This window comes from Dendrobates tinctorius, unplaced genomic scaffold, assembly GCF_039654945.1.
Source record: "Dendrobates tinctorius isolate UK_male_01 unplaced genomic scaffold, ASM3965494v1 ptg000060l, whole genome shotgun sequence".
Lineage (NCBI taxonomy): Eukaryota > Metazoa > Chordata > Amphibia > Anura > Dendrobatidae > Dendrobates > Dendrobates tinctorius.
In genome coordinates, this window is record NW_027361728.1 from 43203085 (window position 1) to 43226519 (window position 23435).

At 44.1% G+C, this 23435-nt stretch overlaps 1 protein-coding gene across 4 annotated transcripts in view; it reads left to right on the forward strand.

Moving 5' to 3' along the window:
• The first annotated feature begins 4835 nt into the window (after positions 1-4835).
• GOLIM4 (golgi integral membrane protein 4) overlaps positions 4836-23435 on the forward strand; it is a 158794-nt gene continuing 140194 nt past the window's right edge. For all 4 annotated transcript variants that reach the window (XM_073578922.1, XM_073578924.1, XM_073578923.1 and 1 more), the window contains exon 1: positions 4836-5305. In XM_073578922.1, the coding sequence (XP_073435023.1) occupies positions 5092-5305 (214 nt within the window). In that variant the 5' untranslated portion in view covers positions 4836-5091. The remainder of the gene's footprint in view (positions 5306-23435) is intronic.

Genomic DNA, 23435 nt, shown 5'->3' on the forward strand with positions numbered 1-23435 from the left:
GCTAGTATTTTACCCACTGCATTCTCCTACATATAGGGAATGCTTAAAGGGGTTGTCCGGCCTTAGGGTACAAGTCTGTTTGACTGCAGACTTGTGAATCTTCACATCATGCACACTGCACGCCTTGAGAAATCTCCGGTGCCAGCGCTGGAGTGGGCAGTCATATGACCGCAAGTATGCAATTTGCAAACTCTTGGCCATATCCTGACTATATGTCTTCAGTCCTTGCTCAAAACACTTGCATTGAGTTGGAAAATCCGTCCTGTCTGGCCTACACTATTACTGGTGGTTCAGTCCCTCTGTCCTTGTTCACATTTACGTCACTTGACAAGTGGAAAGGTTTTAAATACAAGAGTTAGGACTGTCCCACAAGGGTTTCCGTGACGTGGCGGGATGGCTTCTACATTATTTTGATCAAAATTATGTTAACTAAATACCCTTATTATTACTATTATTACTACCTTCATGCAATTTTTGCAATATATTTTTTTACTTTTTTATTCCAGGATATTTGTTTTGTGTTTTGTTTTTGGTTTTCTCTGTGTAAAGGTCATGTGTTCATATGCAATTACATTTTGCATGCACATTAATTTACTTTTTCTGCTCAGACCCAGTTTCTCATTCATCTCATTCATCAACTTATAAAATAGTAGTAGGTGCGTTCGCAGCCCGGGGTCCACCGTGCAGAGGTGGTACGCTGCTGCTTGATAATGGCGGGAGACATAAGTGGTGTGAAAACAGTCACACGTGGGTTACGTCACCCAATGTGAACAGTAGCGAACTCTGTTAACTCACAGAGCCGCATTTCCGCTGAACGTAAATGCCGGAGCCTGTTTAGCTCACAGAGCCCGGCCAAAAGAGCGCACAGTGAACGGCCACAGAACTCTACCCCAAGGACACGGGGATAGAATCCCTCTAGGCACACTATGCATGATTTGAGAGACCCCACCCCTCTCTTGTGTGACATCCATTCCAAGGCTCTGCCCGACAGGAGGGAGATGATAAATCCCACCTTGGCCCGTTCAGAGGGAAATCGTGTAGCCAGCAACTCCAGGTGAATGGAGCACTGACTCATGAAACCCCTGCATGAAGCACTATCACCCGGGAACTTCTCGGGCAGCGGGAGGCGGGACAAGGTCGGGGCAGGACTGGCCGTGGAGACACGAGCGACAGCTTTTGTAGCTGCCTGAATGGCAACCAAGGTAACATCCGCAGCTGAAGTGGAAAGCTCTAGTGCTGCCAACCTACCCTCCAGCTGCTGGATGTACCTATGCAGTCGTTGTTCATCCGCCATTATTAGCCAGACCCTGGCGCTAGGATGTTACAGCTGGCGGAACGCACCATCTTATAAAATAGCAGTAGGTGCGTTCGCAGCCCGGGGTCCACCGTGCAGAGGTGGTACGCTGCTGCTAGATAATGGTGGGAGACTTAAGCGGTGTGAAAACAGTCACACGTGGGTTACGTCACCCAATGTGAACAGTAGTGAACTCTGTTAACTCACAGAGCCGCACCACCGCTGAACGTAAATGCTGGAGCCTGTTTAGCTCACAGCGCCCGGCCAAAAGAGCGCACAGTGAACGGCCACAGAACTCTACCCCAAGGACACGGGGATAGAATCCCTCTAGGCACACTGAGCGTGCGGCGTCGCTGCCACGAGCGCCGCTAAAGACACTGGCTATGGAGTGTGGAGCACTCGCTCTGAGGCGTGCCGAGTCACTGGTGTGACTAAAGCCTGACTCCAACTCTGACCTACCTACACCTAAGCCTGGGCGCTAGCAGGCTAGGCTGCACAACACATGCGTACCAAGGGTAGGGGTTTCTTAATGAGTCAGTCGCCAGAGACATTCATACATGCATACACCACTCACTCCTCATAGTCTGAAATTACAGTCTATCCTAGTGCATGGCTGAGCGGCCATGCAAACCTTTTATAGCCACGAGCGTCCGGGACCTTCCTTGCTTCTTGGATGGGCCAATCCGAACACGAGCAGGACCTGAGCACGTGACCTTCGATCTCCAATGGGAGATCACTCCACGGGCATGCTCAGTGGCCCGACATGAGGACTTAGTTCCTGGGGAATCTCGCTGCTGAGCAGCATGCATTGCCATAGCTGTGCCAGAGGTGGCAGCAGCAGCAGCAAGCAAACCCATGGAGCTGGTCTGGGCAGACCACTGGGACCGACAAGTTTGCTGAGCAACCTCCTCTGTGGCTGGAGCAGAATGGGAGACTGTCAGAGGTAAGGCTCGGGATTCTTGCTGTGCAGTGACAGAAATCATACGCCTAACAGTATGCAACTCAAATACTTGTGGTTACGTGCCCCTTTCATGACTCTGGCATTGGGGAAAACTTGTAGCCTAAGGTTGGAAACCCCCCGTTAAAATTTGAAAATAGTTTAGGATTCTTCACTAATTTTGTTTGAATGATGCTTGATACAATCTCATTCATTTCCACAGTACAGAATTTTGTTCCTGAAATTCCACAATTCTGCATTAGCAACGTTCATATTTCCCAGTATTTGTTATTGTTGCATTGTAAATCTGATTTTCATGTACTGACTTTCTGGCAGCAGGCTTATGCTTATACTCAACAAAGTGCACATGCAGAGCTGCAATGTATAGCATGGATAAAGAACTGAGCCTGAACATGTAGTTGAGCTGAAAAGTAAGTATAGATTCACACTAGTATTTGGTCTTCCAGTAAACATGCATAAATCCTATGATGGATACAAATAGTGTAAGTTTGCCCCATTTACTAAAACAAGGTCTATTTGACAGGCTGTCATTTTAATGGAACACGAGGTACGGCATGCTGAGCTTTTTCTTCTGGCAAAAAATTATGGAACTTGCAATGGAGCCTTCTAACCAATGGAACGATAACCAAAGTCTGATCATTTTACATTATTCTGACAGATTTTGACAACAGGAAGTGCAATCATATTAGTCACTCATCATATCTATTTCATCATTAGAATTGATCAGATTGATCCATGGAGAATCGAAATTCAATCAAATCTTGTAAAATTTGTACATCTCCGCAAAATCAAAAAGTTTGTATTTTGATCTACATGGATCAGTCAAAAAATATGTTAGCCCCCAGGAAGAAGCCTAGCGGTGAAACGCGCGTCGGGGTATCAGGACGGGATTTACAGCTCCACATAAGGTGAATCGCTCTCCTACTGTAAGGTTTACTATTTGTTAACACTCACTATTATCATTCTAATCTGCATATATTCACCGCTCTAAATTTAGCACTATTGTGGCATTTGTACCTGGTCTGTTGTCCCCCTTGGCTTGGATTTATTGTGCCCTCTTTACCATTGGCCCATTGATATATCCCAGTTATTTATGTTTGCAATATGCACTTTATAGCTTATTTTTACTGGAATACATATGACTTATGGTAGTACAGGCTGTGGTTGCTGTTGGGAGGTATCTTTTATATATCCTAGCCCCTAATACATTGTTATTTATTCTGGGGACTTATATGTGATTGTTATCCCGTCCTTTTTTGAGGCATTGTGCTGAATTTTTGTATTTATGTTTTGTTTTTATACTTGAGGGCAGAACCAAGTACTGCAGTGTGCAGGCGCTGGGCCTCTCTGACCTTTCCCGGTGTCTGCGCACTGCAGTACTTGGCGCTGCCCTCAACAGGGCAGATCAGTACGCCTGCGCAGGAGCCACGACACGAAGCAAGGAAGATGACATCGAATGAAGATGGGAGGCGCCGGACCTGCGACTTTTTTTACTCAGTGTAAATTGCTCTGCAGTGCGTTTTCCGATTTCACAGCATGTGAATTTCTCTTGCGGTACGCTGAGTTTTATGTACGGATTTTCCCCATAAACTTACATTAGATGCAGAAAATTTTCAGGTAAAAATAAAACCCAAAAGTTTTTATTGCGTTTATGAGGTAGAAATGCATCAAAAATGCAAGTCATTTGCACTTAAATATGTCAATACAGTTTTGTTAAAGCCAAATATCAGGAAGTATCAAAATCAAAGCAGCTTTATTTAGAGCAAGACACGCGAACAAGTGACAAAAAATGCAGTAAAAAGGCATGTTATGTGAAAAGATGCAATTAAAAAAATGCAAGTATGCTAATTTAAACAAGGACAAACTCACAGTATTTGGTCAGTATTTTACCTCAGTATAAGTAAACCAAAGCCAGGAGTGGGTGATAAATCCAGACATGGTGACGTGTTTATACGTTTCCTCTGATTATTCCTCTCCTGGTTTTGGCTTACACATACTGAACAAATACTCAATGTGCGAATTTGGCCTAATAGATGCAGAAGTTCTGCAGTGTCAAAAACTCAGTAAGGCTATGTGCGCACGTAGCTGGAAGTGCTGCGGATTTAGAAAAATCCGCCGGTCAAAATACCTGCGATTTACCTGTGGTTTAGCCCTGTGGTTTCACACCTCACAATGGTGAAGGTGTGAAACCGCAGCGGAATCCACACAAAGAATTGACATGCTGCGGATTGTAACCCGCGGAAAAATCCGCAGCATGTGCACAGCGCTTTTGGTTTTACCATTGCAAAGAATGGTACTGTACACCGCAGCTAAATCTGCTGCGGACCCGCAGGGCCAGAAACGCTGCGGATCCGCACCGTGTGCACATGGCCTAAAAGCTCATGGTGTGAACTTGGCCGTATAGTGATTAGTGCCACAACTTCTTTTATTATTTTACCACTTTTTTTTAGTGTTTTTGGGGAAAAAATGAAAGTATGAAATGTAACCAGTGAGTGTTCTTGTGCCCCTGCCCGTGCTGGGAGAGGGGGGCTCACATTCCCAGTGATAGTGTTGTTACATTTCAATAAAGCATTTAAGAAAAAAAAAAAGAAAAAAAAAAGCGGAGAGGCAGAGGCGAGCGGTGGAGGCCCGGAGCTCTCGGCAGCACACATAGCTGGGATGTTTTCCTAGGAGCCAGCCCTCCTTTGTGTGCCGCCGCCGGCAGGAAACAAGCCCCCGCGGCAGGGCGCCTTCGTGCTCAGACCCTGCTGCCAGCGCCGCAGGTCGGAGAGAAGTTGTGGGTCCGCGGCGGGACTGCCACATAGTGCGCTGCTGCCATGCCAGCGTCTGCGGAGGAGTGATGCCCGGCCGCTCAGCCCATCAGAGCATGGGAAGCGGGATGTGCTCCAGAAGGCACAAGAGGATCCTGCAGGCGCTCGCCCTACTGGCCGTGGCCATTGCGTTCGTCTATGGGGCTCTGATGAACTATGAGTTACAGAAGCAGCTGAAGAAAGCCGAAGCCTTGTCACTGAAGTACCAGCAGCACCAGGAGTCCTTGTCTGCACAGCTGCAAGGTAGGCACGGCGGCATGTGGAACTACAAGTCCCATCCTCCCTGCATGGGCTGGGGAGCTGCACTTTCTGTCTCGTGGAAATTTTTACAATGAAAAGTAACATCCAGCTTTACCCGAAGATGGGAAAAGTTTTGTTACATTGTCACAGTAGTGATGCTGATCTCAAAATTAACGATCATAGGGCAATATTATAGCCAAGCACTGATGGTGGTTCCTGGGACCATGTATGATGGCAGGGAGCTCTGTATGTAGTGTATGCACGATCCTCTCTGCTATGATGGCAGGGATCTCTGTGTGTAGTGTATGGATGATCCTCTCTGCTATGATGGCAGGGATCTCTGTATGTAGTGTATGGATGATCCTCTCTGCCATGATGGCAGGGAGCTCTGTATGTAGTGTATGCACGATCCTCTCTGTTATGATGGCAGGGATCTCTGTGTGTAGTGTATGGATGATCCTCTCTGCTATGATGGCAGGGATCTCTGTATATAGTGTATGGATGATCCTCTCTGCTATGATGGCAGGGAGCTCTGTATGTAGTGTATGCACGATCCTCTCTGTGGTGATGGCAGGGATCTCTGTGTGTAGTGTATGGATGATCCTCTCTGTGGTGATGGCAGGGAGCTCTGTATATAGTGTATGGATGATCCTCTCTGTTATGATGGCAGGGATCTCTGTGTGTAGTGTATGGATGATCCTCTCTGTTATGATGGCAGGGATCTCTGTATACAGTGTATGGCTGATCCTCTGCGGTGATGGCAGGGAGCTCTGTATATAGTGTATGGATGATCCTCTCTGCTGTGATGGCAGGGATCTCTGTATACAGTGTATGGACGATCCTCTCTGTTATGATGGCAGGGATCTCTGTATACAGTGTATGGCTGATCCTCTGCGGTGATGGCAGGGAGCTCTGTATATAGTGTATGGATGATCCTCTCTGCTGTGATGGCAGGGATCTCTGTATACAGTGTATGGATGATCCTCTCTGTTATGATGGCAGGGATCTCTGTATACAGTGTATGGCTGATCCTCTGCGGTGATGGCAGGGAGCTCTGTATATAGTGTATGGATGATCCTCTCTGCTGTGATGGCAGGGATCTCTGTATACAGTGTATGGATGATCCTCTCTGTTATGATGGCAGGGATCTCTGTATACAGTGTATGGCTGATCCTCTGCGGTGATGGCAGGGAGCTCTGTATATAGTGTATGGATGATCCTCTCTGCTGTGATGGCAGGGATCTCTGTATACAGTGTATGGACGATCCTCTCTGTTATGATGGCAGGGATCTCTGTGTGTAGTGTATGGATGATCCTCTCTGCTATGATGGCAGGGATCTCTGTATATAGTGTATGGATGATCCTCTCTGTTATGATGGCAGGGATCTCTGTATACAGTGTATGGCTGATCCTCTCTGTTATGATGGCAGGATCTCTGTTTATAGTGTATATAGTGTAATTGAGTAAATATCCTCGCTGCAGGCACACCCGCTGATCAGAAAGGAATGTGAGGGACAGATCCTACCTCCAAAGTAAACTTTTCTGGCTGCTCCTCCTCCCCCTTCAGGCGCAGAGACATCCTGGCCAGGAGTAAGGACAGAGGAGCTTCTCACCATGTGTGACCACTCACCTGCTCTACTATGCAATGAGAAATGGCAGAAGAATGTTGTAATGAATCCGTGTGACTCCTGTAACCATTTGTATGCCATAAATAATGAAGGGAAATGAAGAGATCAGTTGTTGCATTTTCACTTCTTACCTCTTGCTCACACATTTTTAAGCTAACGTCACACGACCATCCGAGAAAAACGGTCTGATTACTCTGATCGGAGTGGCTTCCGTTTTCTCAGATGTAAAGAATACAGTACAAAAAAAGTTTCTCCTTGTCCATTATGTCTGTTCATGAAAATCGGATCGCACTCAGATGTCATCCAAGTGCGTTCCATTTTCCACGGATCCGTACACTTGAATGGTCGAGTGTCATCCAAGTATCAGTGTGCATGATTTTTCCTTGCGCTGCTTGGTTTGAGGACAAAATTGGAGAAGAGCGCAGCCTCATTGAGTAACAATATTCCAAGTGCGATCCAGTGTTATGGCAGGACTGAAACTAGTCGTCTGCACAAGTCCTAAGGGTCGTTTTTGTTTTAGAATTGTTTTGCATGGAACAGTTGTTTTTTTGTTTTTTTTTTTCTTGGTGTATTTGTATTGTTATTGAGATTTATAGTTGTAAGAGTCACCAAAAATAAGCATTTAGCTAAAAACATTCAGAGACAGTAGCTTGTGTGGTTAGACTACAAGTCCCAGCATATTTTGTCACCGACTGAAGAATCAGAGTTGACAATAAGACCATTTGGCCCCGGTTTAATAAGATGACGTTTTGTACTGGTCCGCTAATGGAGGGAGCAAAAGGACAAGGCTGTGTGCACACGCTGTAGATTTAGGTGCGGATTTTGTAAAATCCGCAGGTGAAACCGCAGGTGAAAAGACCTGCGGTTTTACCTGCGGATTGCTCTGCGGTTTTGCCCTGCGGTTTTTCATCTCCTCAATGGAGGAGATGGCAAACTGCAGCGGAATCCGCAGAAAGAATTGACATGTCAATTCTTTCTGCGGATTGAAAACCGCAGATAATCCGCGCGGAAAATTCCGCACCGTCTGCACTGCGGTTTTTGATTCCCATAGGGAATAATGGTACTGTACACCGCAGCAAAAACTGCTGCGGGTCCGCAGCGGCCAAAACCGCTGCGGACCCGCAGCAAAATCCGCAGCGTGTGCACACAGCCTAAGATGCCCAAATTCATTAAGGAACGTGTGCCCCTTTATTGAATTTCAACTTCAGATCTCTGAGCTGCTGTGTGCCAACCCCGGCAATGTATGCCGGGTAACCTACGCCACTTTTTTGGCATGAACTGTGATGAAGTTGTTGGATGTGCGTAACCGTGCCCCGTCCTTCCCAAGCGTCACCCACGTTTCAAAAACTTTCCATGGCTTGTCGTGACGGTCAGAAAGCTGCCGAAAGCAGCTGCATCTTTGCACAATTATGAGTTGCTGTCAAATGTTTGATATTTCAAGCAGTTTTACACCAGAAATTTGCCAAAAACCACATGATGATTCGGCCCCTCAGTCTTTTCATTGATGGCTTTCTTGTTTTCTGAGATATGAATAAAAACTTGTTCACTTAAATTCACATGAAAAACTGGCCTGATTTTTGCCTGGACAAGATGTGACCAGGCAGGAATCCCAGAGAAAATGCAGTATTTCACTTGGATAACTCCAGTCCAGTAGAGCAGCAGCGGCTCATATCCTGCCCTAATGGGGACAGAGGTCACAGTCATGAGCCTGGCTTATTATTGGGGTATAATGTGTCATAGCTGGTCAGATATTGTTTATTAAAAAGTTATTCTTATTTTGATTTCCTGATGAGAGAGATCTTCGTATATAAAAATAATAATTGTTTCTTTGCAACGCTGGAGTCTTGAGTTCAAATCCCACCAAGGACAACATCTGCAAGGAGTTTGTATGTTCTCCCCGTGTGTTTGCGTGGGTTTCCTTTGATTACTCTGGTTTCCTCCCACACTCCAAAGACATACTGATTGGGGCTCACAATCTAGATTCCCTATGGGGACAGTGATGATGATGATGTCTGTAAAACACTGTGAAATTAATGGCACAAAATAAGTGAGTAAAAGAAATAAAAAGAAGTGCTCTGAAGATGAGTCATATACATACATTGGTTTGTATAGAGCTTAGTGGGGTTTTCCAGAGGGAAGGGCATTTAATAAAATGACAGAGGCAGTCATCCTCCCCTTCAGACTCGAGCTGCTTTCTGCTGATATCACTTCCATTCAGTCACCTGATCGCTGAGGCTACTGATTGACTGCGGCCAAATCGATGGTTGGAAAGCACCTGGCCATCAGTCACCTGATTCTGCTGTCAATCAGTTGGTTGCGGAATATACAACTGATAAAACTTATCATGTTTCATGGGAGTTGTGACTAAGATATGTATAATGGCGCTTATTGTAGTTTCCTTCTCAACAAGTGTCTCAACTGTCTGCTTGGGTATTTATATTTAATGTTCCCAATTTTTTGCTTCAGTGTTCCGATGACACTATATGGTCGGGATCACACATGCGAGAAACTCGGCCGAGTCTCGCATGTTAATACCCAGCACTCAGGACCGGAGCGTGCAGCTCCATGTATTGCTATGCGGCCGCACACTCCGCTCCAAGTGCCGGGTATTAACATGCGAGACTCGGCCGAGTTTCTCGCATGTGTGATCTCAGCCTATGTCTGTTATTCTGACAGTTCTATAGGGCCTTTGTATGGTCTTAAATCTCGATCCAAATGAGTGACTTGTAAAGTTATAGGTAGGATATTGTGAATAAGATGATTTCTGTCCACATGTACCAGACAAAACATTGCATTATCTGGGGAAAAAGGACCAAAGCAGCGGAATCATTGGTAATGACAATTATGATGACAGAAGTGTGTATTTAGTGCTTTAAACTTAAGTATTGGGCTGTGTTCACATGTTGTGGCTATGGTGTTATGTGTGGAAACCGCGGCAATGCCGCACTATTTGGCCAGAAGTTTTGCTGTGTCATGACTTCAAAGCCCCCCTGCGGGTCGGGTGATCGGGGTCAATGAAAGGTCACCCGACCCGCAGATACAGGGGGCTTTGTACTTCACCACAGGGGGCGTGGCTTCGCCCCCATGTGGCTACAATAGCTCTGATTGGCTGTTAAAAGTGAAACAGCCAATCAGAGCGATAATAATATTTCATCAATGAAATTTGATGAAATATTACAAACCAGCCATGGCCGATGCTGCAGTAGCATCGGACATGGTTGGAGACACCGATCTGACCCCCCCCACCGGCGATGGCCCCCCGCCACTGAATGACAGCGGCGATCTGCCGCCGCTGTCATCATCTGCTCCCCCTCCCCTTCCCTCTGCTCCCCGCCAGCTGCCGAGGGTTGGCATTGGGGTTAGGGTTGGCATTGGGGTTAGGGTTGGAATTAGGGTTAGGGTTGGAATTAGGGTTAGGGTGGAATTAGGGTTAGGGTTGCAATTAGGGTTAGGGTGGAATTAGGGTTGGGATTAGGGTTATGATTAGGGTTAGGGGTGTATTGGGGTTAGGGTTGGGATTAGGGTTAGGCTTGTGGTTAGGGTTGGGATTAGGGTTATGGTTAGGGTTGGGATTAGGGTTAGGGATGTGTTGGGGTTAGGGTTGTGGATAGGGGTGTGTTGTGGTTAGGGGTGCTCCCTCCCTTCCAAGCCCCGACATGTGCCCAAACAGTGGTTTACCCCAACATATGGGGTATCAGCGTACTTAGGAAAAATTGAACAACAACTTTTGGGGACTAATTTCTCCTGTTACCCTTGGGAAAATAAAAAATTGGGGGCTAAAAAACTATTTTTGTGGAAAAAATGATTTTTTCATTTTCACGTCTCTGCATTGTAAACTTCTGTGAAGCACTTGGGGGTTCAAGGTGCTCACCACACATCTAGATAAGTTCCTTTGGGGGTCTAGTTTCCAAAATGAGGTCACATGTGGAGGGTTTCTACTGTTTAGCCACATCAGAGGCTCTGCAAATGTAACAAGACGCCCGCAGACCATGCCATCAAAGTCAGCATTTCAAAATGTCACTACTCCCTTCCGAGCCCCGACGTGTGCCCATACAGTGGTCCCCCCCACATATGGGGTACCAGCGTACTCAGCAGAAACTGAACAACAACTTTTGGGGTCCAATTTCTCCTGTTACCCTTGTGAAAATAAAAAATTGCGGACTAAAAAATATTTTTTTAGGAAAAAAAAATATTTTTTATTTTCACGACTCTGCGTTATAAACTTCTGTGAAGCACCTGGGGGTTCAAAGTGCTCACTATACATCTAGATAAGTTCCTTAGGGGGTCTAGTTTCCAAAATGGGGTCATTTGTGGGGGAGCTCCAAAGTTTAGGCACACAGGGGCTCTCCAAACATGACATGGTGTCCGCTAAGGATTGAAGCTAATAAAAAAGTCAAATGGCGCTCCTTCCCTTCTGAGCCCTGCCGTGCACCCAAACAGTGGTTCCCCCCCACATATGGGGTACCAGCGTACTCAGGACAAACTGGACAACAACTTTTGTGGTCCAATTTCTCCTGTTAGCCATGTGAAAATAAAAAATAACGTGCTAAAAAATCATTTTTGAGGAAAAAAATGATTTTTTATTTTCACTGCTCTGCGTTATAAACTTTTGTGAAGCACTTGGGGTTCAAAGTGCTCACTACACATCTCGATAAGTTATTTAAGGGGTCTAGTTTCCAAAATGATGTCACTTGTAGGGGGTTTTCACTGTTTAGGGACACAGGGACTCTCCAAACGCGAGACGGTGTCCGATAACGATTGGAGCTAATTTTTCATTCAAAAAGCCAAATGGCGCTTCTTCCCTTCGGGGCCCTGCCGTGCGCCCAAACAGTGGTTTATGACCACATATGAGGTATCGGTGTACTTAGGAGAAATTGCCCAACAAATTTTAGGATCCATTTTATCCTGTTGCCCATGTGAAAATGGAAAAAAATGATGCTAAAAGAAAATTTTTGGTGGAAAAATTAAAATGTCCATTTTTTTCCTTCCATGTTGCTTTAGTTCCTGTGAAGCACCTGAAGGGTTAATAATTTTCTAGAATGCAGTTTTGAGTAGCTTGAGGGGTGCAGTTTTTAGAATGGTGTCACTTTTGGGTATTTTCTGCCATATGGACCCCTCAAAGTGACTTCAAATGTGAGGTGGTCCCTAAAAAAAGGTTTTGTAAATTTTGTTGTAAAAATAAGCTATCACTGGTCAACTTTTAACCCTTATAACTTCTTAACAAAAAAAAAAATTTGTTTCCAAGATTGTGCTTATGTAAAGCAGACATGTGTGAAATGTTATTTAGTAACTATTTTGTGTCACATAACTCTCTGGTTTAACAGAATAAAAATTCAAAATTTGAAAATTGCGACATTTTCAAAATTTTCGCCAAATTTCTGATTTTTTTCACAAATAAACGCAAAAATTATTGACCTAAATTTACCACTAACATGAAGCCCAATATGTCAGGAAAAAACAATCTCAGAATCGCTAGGATGCGTTGAAGCGTTAGAGTTATTACCTCATAAAGGGACACTGGTCAGAATTGCAAAAAATGACCAGGTCATTAATATAATAATAATAATAAATGTTATTTCTATAGCGCCGACATATTCCGCAGCACTTTACATTTCGGAGGGGATTTGTACAGACAATAGACATTACAGCATAACAATAATCACATAGATCATAACAGATACCAAGAGGAGTGAGGGCCCTGCTCGCAAGCTTACAGTCTATGAGGAAAAAAAGGGAGACATGAAAGGTGGGTCATTAAGGTCAAAATAGGCTGGGTCATGAAGGGGTTAATGACGGCTTGAAGAATGGTCAGATCTTTTATTTTATTTTTTTTTTTTTACCTGCTTTGCAGCTTTCGAAGCCTGAAGCGTCAAAGATCAACTAAAAATGATGGAACAAATGCAAGTTGTTTGACACTGCTCTGTATATTATTCATTATTTTTAACATTTTTTTTGAGCGGATTCCAGGTGGGCTCTGTCTAAAAAAGACATTGTGTACACATACTCTAACGTGGCCACCATGCTTTTCAGACTAGCTGATGGAGTGTTCTCAGAGTGGCCAGTGCTGCTTACTTCCAATTTTTTCCTTATTGACTGTTTTATTACACAATTCCCACTCTTCCAGTACAAAACACTAAGAGCGCACGTATAAATACTGGGATAAAAGCACCTTTTAGAGCAGGAACAAGGGTAAGGGCTCATACTCGCTTGCAAGAAAAACGTACGAGCACAAACTGATAAAAAATCGGATTGCACTCTGACTAAATAGATATACATACGGTATATAATTAGTACAGTGTTTGTGTAGCTTACTGTACATGTGTTTAATAAATCAATAAATTACAGAGAAAAATGTCATGGGATCCCACAACATTCTCTTAAATCAGCAGAGGTAAAGCAGACAGCTGGGGTCAGATGTTTATAACATAGGAAGGGGGTAATATACATGGAGCTTTCCAGATTCCCCACATAATTACTGACCCACTATCAAACGGGTCATGCTGGAGGATGTTTCAGGCAGCAGAACATACTCCACGGTGTCTCCAGAATATGTTACATCTGTCACATGGGCTCAGTGTGAACCTGCTCTCATCTGTAAAGAGCACAAGGAGCCAATGTTTAATCTGCCAAACTTAGTGTTCTCTGGCAAATGCCAATCACCCTGCACATTGTTGGACTGTAAGCACAATACCCACTTGTGGACGTTGGGCCCTCATACCACACCCAGGGAGTTTATTTCTGACAGTTTGAGCAGACACATGGATGTTAGTGGGCTGTCCGAGTTCATTCTGCAGGGCTCAGGCACTGCTCTTCTTTCACAAAGGAGGAGGTAGCGGTCCTGCTGCTGCATTGTTGCTCTTCTATAGCCCCCTCCACCTCTCCTGGTGTACTGTCCTGTCTCCTGGTATCTGCTCCATGCTCTGTACACTGTGCTACAAAGTATATGAGGTGTGTGGATATCTTTTGCGCTGCAGCAGCGTAGAAAAAATCCACACACCTCATATACTTTGTATCATATGGCCGGTAATCGTCCCGTGGATCTGCAGCAGCCGACATTTTGAGCGTGTAGCTCACACTGGTGAGCAGCTTCTTGGAGAATATTGTATCAAATCTGTGAGATAAGACCTTATTTGCTCTTTCTTCCTCTCGTTTCTCGAAATACTGGACACTGTGCTGTCAGACACAGCTACTCCTCTTGCCACAGCTTGCATTAATGTGCCATCCTGGATAAATTGCACTATCTGAGCAACTTCTTGTGGGTTCTAAACACTGCCTTATGCTACCATACCTCCAGGAGTAAGGGCAATAAGGAAATGCAAAAGTGACCTGAAACAGCCAAAATGGATGAGAACAGAAAAATGGTCTGTGGTCACCCCCTGCAGAACCACTCCTTTTATAGGGGTTGCCTTGCTAATTGCCTATAATTTCTACCTGTTGTCTTTTCCATTTGCTCAACAGCAAGAGAAATTGATTCACAATCAGTGTTGGTTTATAACTGGATAGGTTGATTTCACAGAAAGGAGTTACATTGTGTTTTAAGCGTTCCCTTAAGTGTTACTTTTTTGAGCAGTGTGTGTTTATATATAAGAATATTTCTTTTGAAAACTATCTTTAAAAGACAGAGAATTTAATTACTCCGTGTAAAAGTTAATGTTAAAATCGCATTGCATATGGATTGCATTCGCATGACATTCGGATGCTAGCTGATCAAAATAGCATTATACTCGCATGAAATCGCATGCCACTTGGATGACACTCATACGATTTTTCAGGAACAACATTGGACCAATTTTTTTTAACGGTCATAGAGCTATGAGCCCTTATATGAAGTATTTGTGGGCATAGGAAAGCCACAAGGAACTTGTGTTAAGCATAATGGCACCCATTTTCTACACCTTACAAGAAGTCTACATATTTTAACCTTACTTAATATGCATGTAACTCCTCTAGGGCCCAATAAGGCCCTGTTCATATGACAATAGAGCATAGATTTCATATATCTCCAAAGGGCTCTGATCACCACGGTGGTAGATGTCAGTATACCTTTATTGGTGCACATTAACATAGTAAATCGGTAATAAAATGTAGTGTACGCTGTATACTACATGTGTAAAAGGAACATTCTCCACAGAAGCTTGATCTGCTGGATTCCCACCTGGGGTGGAGGGGAGATCTCGTGATCTGATAGCGAGGACATGTGAAAACACTGCTGAATGGGAAAATAAGAACAATGGTCTACAGATCTCAGGACAGCAGGGAAGCACTTGCTCTTCTCACATAAACTAGTTTAGTTTTGCCTATTTTAGGTCAATTGTTTTTAGTTTTTTTTTTTTCCCTCCTTTGCATGAAATTGTAATGTCTTCCGTTGAATTTTGCTTGTTAGCAGTCCGGGCCTTGTTCTATCAACCTTTCATAGCAATCAATTTGTTCTGGGGGTCCATGTTTCCGTAGATAATGTGATTAAACAACATGCAATCTATATAATAAAATCGAAAATCGCTGTATTTGCTAAAACAGAAAAAAAGTTAGATTTTTTTTTTTAGAGAGTGATGTACTGAAAAAATTTGGCAAGAATCCTGTCTAAAATGAAATTATAATTGTGCCATGTGCTACATTTATTTAGGGTCTTGGACCCTTAGAAAGTGTCAACCTTATAAAATACATCAAATGTACAGAAGGTGTGCACAGTTTTTGGTCTAGGAGTGCGTCAGCGAATTAATAATGTAAAATGAGATTAGCCCACGGCTTATACCCTACTTGCTTTAACTATATCAGAACACATTTTAAGTTTAGGTTTACTGTTCTGCTTCAACTGACCAGTCTGTAGGTGCTATGTAGGGTTAGTACGCCTGTAGTCGTGCAACAAGACCTGAACTAGGATTCTAGGCGAAAGACAAGATCTCACCCAAGACTTCCAGCACTTTGAGGAATGTTAGTGTCATTTGTTTTGACAAACGCTTGTCTCCTTCCAAAGAAAGAGAAGGTAATTTCCACATTTTCTATTTTTCTTAAGGAAGTGGTCTTGCATTGTATGTTTGAGATAAATTCTAACGATAAGCGTTTTGACTAATATTCATACATCTAGAAGTCTATGACAAGATATCGGCTTCTTTACTTTGGATTCCAGCTACCATTGCTGAAAATCACCATTAGGCCACAGTCAGACTGCCCCAGAGAATCGGGCTGATCATGCAAATGACACTCAAGAGACAGCTTCGCGAGATACTGTTCTGCCTCAATCTTCTACATTCTGTGAGTCAGCGGAAATCAGACTACACTCTGATGTCATCCGAGTGCAGTCCGATGTTTTCCACTTACCCATAGACTTTAATGGGTGAGTGGCATCTGATTTCAAAGTGAAATCGCAACATGTTACAATTTGTTTTACTGACAGATTAATGGGAGCACTTCCCAACAGTCAGAAGTCAAATCAGTTAGGAGGACTTTGTAAATACTCTCCTATGATGAAGGTAAAGAAAACCTTTAGGCTGGTTTTACACTTACCATATTTTTGCGGGCCGATTTTGCGGCCCCAATAGATTTCTATGGGGCCGCAAAATCGGCCCGCAAAAATTCCATGGTGTGCTGTACGGCTATGAAGGCCGTTTTTGTGGCCATGGTAAGGCTGTGTGCACACAATGCAGATTTGTAGCGGATCCGCAGCGGATTTTACCGCGCAGAAACGCTGCATTTCTGCATTGTGATGTACATTAGCCTTAAAATCAATCTAAAAAAAAAAACGCTGTGCAGACGCTGCGGATTTTTCTGCGGTACAAAATCGACAGCATGTTACTTCTTTTGTGCGGTTTTCCATCTCCCCTGTCACCAAATCCGCAGGGGGAAAACCGCGATGGAAAACCGCATGAAAAATGGAAGAAATCCGCAGGAAAAATGCAGGTCATTTGACCTGCGGATTTCTTCCATTCTGCGTGGAAAAATCCGCAGGGCCAAAAAGTCCGTCTGCACTCACCCTAAAAGATCGAGCTTGCTCGATCTTTTATACGGCGTTTGGACACGGCCCCCATTGTGAATCAATGGGGCTGCAAAAACAAACGGAACGGACGGACGGACGCGGTCAGGATCGCTGGTACATCGCTAAGTGGTCGCTAGTGAGCTGCCACACAGGCAGATCTCACTAGCGACATCGCTGGGGACAGGGGTCGCTACTTACCTGTCACACCAGGCGATCCTGCGTCCTCCCGCCCGGCTCCACACGTCGCTCGTTGTCACAGCAGGAAGCGCCGCAGGAAGCTGACGACGAGAAACGGTCCAGGATGTTCTCGCACGATCAGCGATAACCAGTGGGGGAGCGGGTCGTAGGTAAGTATCAGACACAGCGATATCGCTAGCAATATCGCTATAACGTCACAAGTTATAGCGATATTGCTAGCGATATCTCTTAGTGTGACATGCCCTTAAGGGGGTTTTACACTAAGCAATATCGCTAGCAATATCGCTAAAACGTCACTGGTTTTGTGACGTTATAGCGATATTGCTAGCGATATCGCTATGTGTGATACTTACCAACGACCGGCTCCCCCGCTGTCCATCGCTGATCGCGCGAGAATGTCCGGCTCCATTTCTCGTCGGGCGCTTCCTGCTGAGACTTCCTGCTGTGACGTCCAGCGACGCGTGGAGGCGGGCGGGAGGACGCAGGATCGCTGTGTGTGAATGGTAAGTATCGTGCGCTGCGTCGCTGCTGCATCGCTGTGAGATCTTTCTGTATGAAAGCTCACTAGCGATCATTTAGCGATGCACCAGCGATCCTGACCGGGTCGGATCGCTCGTCGGATCGCTGGTGCATCGCTAAATGTAAAAGGGCCATTAAGTACATCCCAAAATTACAAAGGAAACTTTCAGCTCCAAGGGAATGTGTCTGGTTTACTGAGTCCTATTTTCTACCTCCAAACACAAACACCTCTTTGTTCCCTTTGTACTGTACATATTGACATTGCAGTGTCTGGATTAAACCAACACATATGAATGAGTGAAGTAAACTTAGGAAGGTCAAACAAACCCCAAAAGAAAGTCAAGAGCAGCACAAGCATGTGTGACTAAGGTGTATCAGTGTTCTTCTTGATCCCTGGGCCGATCATTTACCCCACGCCATTTCTGTCTCTGTCCAGCTACTTCTAGCTATGGGTAACCTCTGATCAGTTTCTGAGATGATTCAAGGCTGTCTTCTTTGTAAGGCAGCATTCACATGCAGCATTTATTTTTCTTTTTGGTACTTTTTAATGCAGAAAAGAATCTGCATTTTCTAGTACCAGCAGAAGCTCTGACATTTCAGGAATCTTGTGCACAAGCTTGTTTTTTGAGCACTGCATCATTTCCAGATCTTCAGCATGTCCGTTCTTTCAGCGTTTTGGCAGTGTTTTTTCACCCATGGAAAGCAATGAGAAAGTGCAAACATGCAACAAACATTTCGGTATCGAAAACGTTTCTTTGCAGGAACAAAATACTGCATACAAAAATGTATGTTTTTGTTGCATTTTTTTACCCATTCAATAGAACGGGTGAAAAACGCTGACTGAATTGACATGCTGCAGATCTGAAACTGCTGCCAATCTGCAAGGAGTAATAAGCAACATGTGCATGAGACTTCAGTAATATCATTCACTTTGCTGGGACAGTAAATGCTGCAAATTTTTTGTGGGGGAAAACTTGGCAAAAACGCAATGTATTTATTTTGTAAAAATATTGCTGACCTATCATAAAAATGCATTTTCTGATCAGTGCTATCCGCTATACTACTATATTTCCTATAAATGGTTTTCAGGTCACTTTTTGTTGGTAGGTTTTCCATTTTCCAACTCCTGGCACCACATAAATTCCATGACAGATTTTCAGGAAAGGTGTCTGCAGCCTGCACCCGCTTGTGTTACGGTTTCACACATCCATGTTTTGGGGTCTGTGATGCTTAAACTATCTACATTGCTGCTCACCATTATTGACACCCCTTCATTTTTTTCATAGACTGTCCAATATCTTCAGAAATAAATGGAAAAGTTATACTCACAGAATTTTTTAATTGGTGGTCCATAGTAATACATAAGTACTGTATATACTCGTGTTTAAGCCAAGTTTTTCAGTACATTTTTTGTGCTGAAAACGCCCCCCTCGGCTTATACACGAGTCACCTGTCCCAGGAAGATGGCGGGGGAGGGGGAGCGGCGGATCATTGGGTCACAGAGGCAAGAGCCGGCGGCTGTGGCTAAAGCCTGTGCCTCTGCTGTAATAGTGCAGTGTGCCAGCTGCAGCCGCCGGCTTCCAGCACATATCTTACTCACCTTCCGGTGCACCCTCGCTGGCACTGCATCTCGTTCGTTTCAACGCCAGCAGCTCTTCTGGCCAAGTGATCACGTGGCCCCACTCATTAACGTAATTAATATGCACATTTCTCCACTCCCATAGGAGTGGAGTGCATATTCATTACCTTAATAAGCTGGGCCACGTGATCGCTTGGCCAGAAGAGCTCCTGGTGCCGAAACGAACAAGATGCAGTGCCACCGAGGGCGTGCAGGCAGGTAAATAGGATGTTGTTGTGTTTTTTTTTTGTGTGTTTTTTTTTAACAGGAATCATACATAGAACGATAGGAGCCATGCATACAATGACGGGGATGACAGGACAATGCATACCTGGCTTATTCTCGAGTCAATAAGCTTACCCAGTATTTTGTGGCAAAATTAGGTGGACCGGCTTATACTCGAGTATATAAGGTAAACCACAATTGATTTTTTTTTAATTAAAAACTAGGAAATTTCAGTGTAATTTACACCCTGTATTATACATAAAGAAGTATCTCCTACACATTCTTTTCAAATTGTCATGTACTGGTGGTACTCCTAGACTCAGAAAGGCTATGCACTTTTGAGGGTTATATACTAATGAAATGAACTCTAGACCACGGAATAGTCTATGGGTACCGTTACACCTAGCGATGCACCAGCGATCCCGACTAGCAATATGTCCCGGTCAGGATCGCTGGTGCATCGCTAGGTGGTCGCTAGTGAGCTGCCACACAGGCAGATCTCACCAGCGACATAGCAGGGGTCGGGGGTCGCTACTTACCTGTCAGACGAGGCGATCCTGACGTCCTCCCGCCCGCGTCCACGCATCGTTCGTCGGCGCCACAGGAAGCCCAGCAGGAAGTGGCCGACGAGGAATGGTCCAGGAGCTTCTCGCGCGATCAGCGATAACCAGCGGGGGGAGCTGTCGGAGATAAGTATCACATGCAGCGATATCGCTGCAACGTCACAAAATCGGTGACTTTACAACGATATTGCTAGCGATATCGCAGTGTGTAACGGGGGCTTATGTGTGAGCAACATAATACCGATAAGGATATGTGCACACGTTGAGTAAAATTTATGCACATTTCTACATCTCTTGGCAAGAAAAAAGCATCTGCAAAAATTTGTGTTTACAAGTGGGTACGGAAAGTATTCAGACCCCTTTACATTTTTCACTCATTGTTTCATTGCAGGCATTTGGTAAATTCAAATAGGTTCATTTTTTTCTCTTATTCTGCACCCCATCTTGCCTGAAAAAAAAACAGAAATGTAGAAATTTTTGCAAATTTATTAAAAAATAAAAACTTAAATATCACATGGTCATAAGTATTCACACTCTTTGCTCAGACACTCATATATTTAAGTCACATGCTGTCCATTTCCTTGTGATCCTCCTTGAGATGGTTCTACTCCTTCATTGGAGTCCAGCTGTGTTTAATTAAACTGACAGGACTTGATTTGTAAAGGCTCACACCTGTCTATATAAGACCTCACAGTGCATGTCAGACCAAATGACAATCCTTAAATGGAAGAAGTTTGGGACCACCAGAAGTCTTCCTATACCTGGCTGTCTAGCCAAACTGAGCAATCGTGGGAGAAGAGCCTTGGTGTGAGAGGTGAAGAAGAACCCCAGGATCGCTGTAGCTGAACTCCACAGATGCAGTAGGGAGATGGGAGAAAGTTCCACAAAGTCAACTATCACTGCAGCTCTCCACCAGTTGGGCCTTTATGGCAGAGTGGCCCGACGGAAACCTCTCCTTGGGTCATTAAGCCTGCATAGAGTTTGCTAAAAACACACGAAGGACTCCCAGACTATGAGAAATAGGACAACTGGTTGCAATTGAAGGAAACATGAATGCGGCCAAGTGCAGAGATATCCTGGATGAAAACCTCTTCCAGAGTGCTCTTGGCCGAAGGTCCACCTTCCAACAAGGCAATGACCCTAAGCACATAGCTAAAATAAAAAAGGAGTGGCTTGAGAACAACTCTGCGACCATTCTTGACTGGCCCAGCCAGAGCCCTGACCTAACTAAACCCAATTGAGCATCTCTGGAGAGACCCGAAAATGGCTGTCCACCACCGTTCACCAACCAACCTGAGGATCTGCAAGGAAGAATGGCAGAGTATCCCCAAATCCAGGTGTGAAAAACTTGTTGCATCAATCCCAAGAAGTCTCATGGCTGTACTAGCTTAAAAGGGTGCTTCTACTCAATATTGAACAAAGGGTTTAAATACTTATGACCTCGTGATATTTCAGTTTTCTTTTTAATAAATTTGCAAAAATTTCTACATTTCTGTTTTTTTCAGTCAAGATCAGCTGCAGAGTGTACATTAATGAGAAAAAAAAATGAACTTTTTTTTTTTAATTTACCAAACGGCTGCAATGAAAAAGGATGAAAAATTTAAAGGGGTCTGAATACTTTCCGTACCCACTGTATGTGTTTTTGAATGCATTTTTTGTTGATTTAAGTGAAGTCAATGGTGAAAAACGCAGGGCAAAAACGCGCAGAGAATTTACATGCTGCAGATTATTTTCTGCACCAAATTTGCAAGTCAAAAATACTTAACGTGTGCATGACACTTTGGGTTTCACATTCAATATTCTGGCATTATGTTTTGCTTCAGGGTTTGTCACAAATCTGCTCAGGAAACACGTGCCAAAACGCACCAAATCTGCAATGTGTGCACACAGCCTAAATTTTTGAACAAGTTTTTTGAGGATTATTTACTAACTAGATGGTGACCCGATTCTAACGCATCGGGTATTCTATAATCCGGTCGGGATACTGACGCAGCCGGGAGATGACCGGCGCTAACCTCCATGCGGCAGGAGATGACCCGTGGCAACCGTCGGGAGATCAGCGGCTAGCGCCGCAGATCTCCCGATGGTAGCAGTGGCGCGCGTCGTTCGAATTCCGCGCCAATTCATGGCCAGACTGCGCCTGTCGCTGATTGGTCGTGGCTGGCCGGCCACGACCAGTCAGCGACTCGGGATTTCCGTTACAACAGAGAGACAGACAGAATTAGACGATTATATAGTAGATTAAATGTACCCAAGAAGATATGCTCTATGGATGGGCAATATGTTACCAATAAATTTTGAATAAGTTTTGAGGGTTATATACCAAGGAAATGTACTCCAGGCCATGGAATAGTCTATGGGTGATCAATATAATGCCTTCATTTTGAAGAAGTTTTTTGAGGCTAGTACACTAATGAAATCTTCCCAAGAATATGTAAAAGTTTATGGATGCGCAATGTAATGCCGATACATTTAGAGTGTTTTTTTGATGGTTATATACCAACGAAATGTACCCGAGAACACGTAGACACGTGGTCTTGTTGGTACTCCTCGTTTAATGACAGAAAAACCCACAATGGTCACAGAATCTAAGAAAATGAACAACTGAAAGTCAGAATTTTTTTTTCAACCATGCTTCCACAGAATTTAAAAAAAAATAAAACACATAAAAGAGGCCTGGACAGAAATGATGGTACCCTTAACTTAATATTTTGTTGCACAACCTTTTGAGGCAATCACTGCAATCAAACGATTCCTGTAATTGTCTATGAGACTTCTGCCCCTCTCGACAGGTATTTTGGCCCACTCCTCAAGAGCAAACTGCTCTAGTTGTCTCGTGTTTGAAGGTTGCCTTTTCCAGATGGCATGTTTCAGCTCTTTCCAAAGATGCTCAATAGGATTTAGGTCAAGGTTCATAGAAGGCTACTTCAGAATAGTCCAATGTTTTCCTCTTAGCCATTCCAGGGTGTTTTTAGCTGTGTGTTTTGGGTCATTATCCTGTTGCAAGACCCATGACATGCGACTGACACCAAGCTTTCTGACACTGCACAGCACATTTCTCTCTAGAATCCCTTGATAGTCCTAAGATTTCATTGTACCCTGCACAGATTGTAGACTCCCTGTGCCAGATTCAGCAAAGAAGCCCCAGAACATAACAGAGCCTCCTCCATGTTTCACAGTAGGGACAGTCTTTTCTTGATATGCTTTATTTTTCCATCATTGAACATAGAGCTGATGTGCCTTGCCAAAAAATTCCATTTTTGTCTCATCTGTCCATAGGACATTTTCCCAGAAACATTGTGGCTCGTCCACATGTAGCTTAGCAAATTCCAGTCTGTTTTTTTATGATTTTTTTTTTCAGCAATAGTGTCCTTGGTCGTCTTCCATGAAGTCCACTTTGGCTCATACA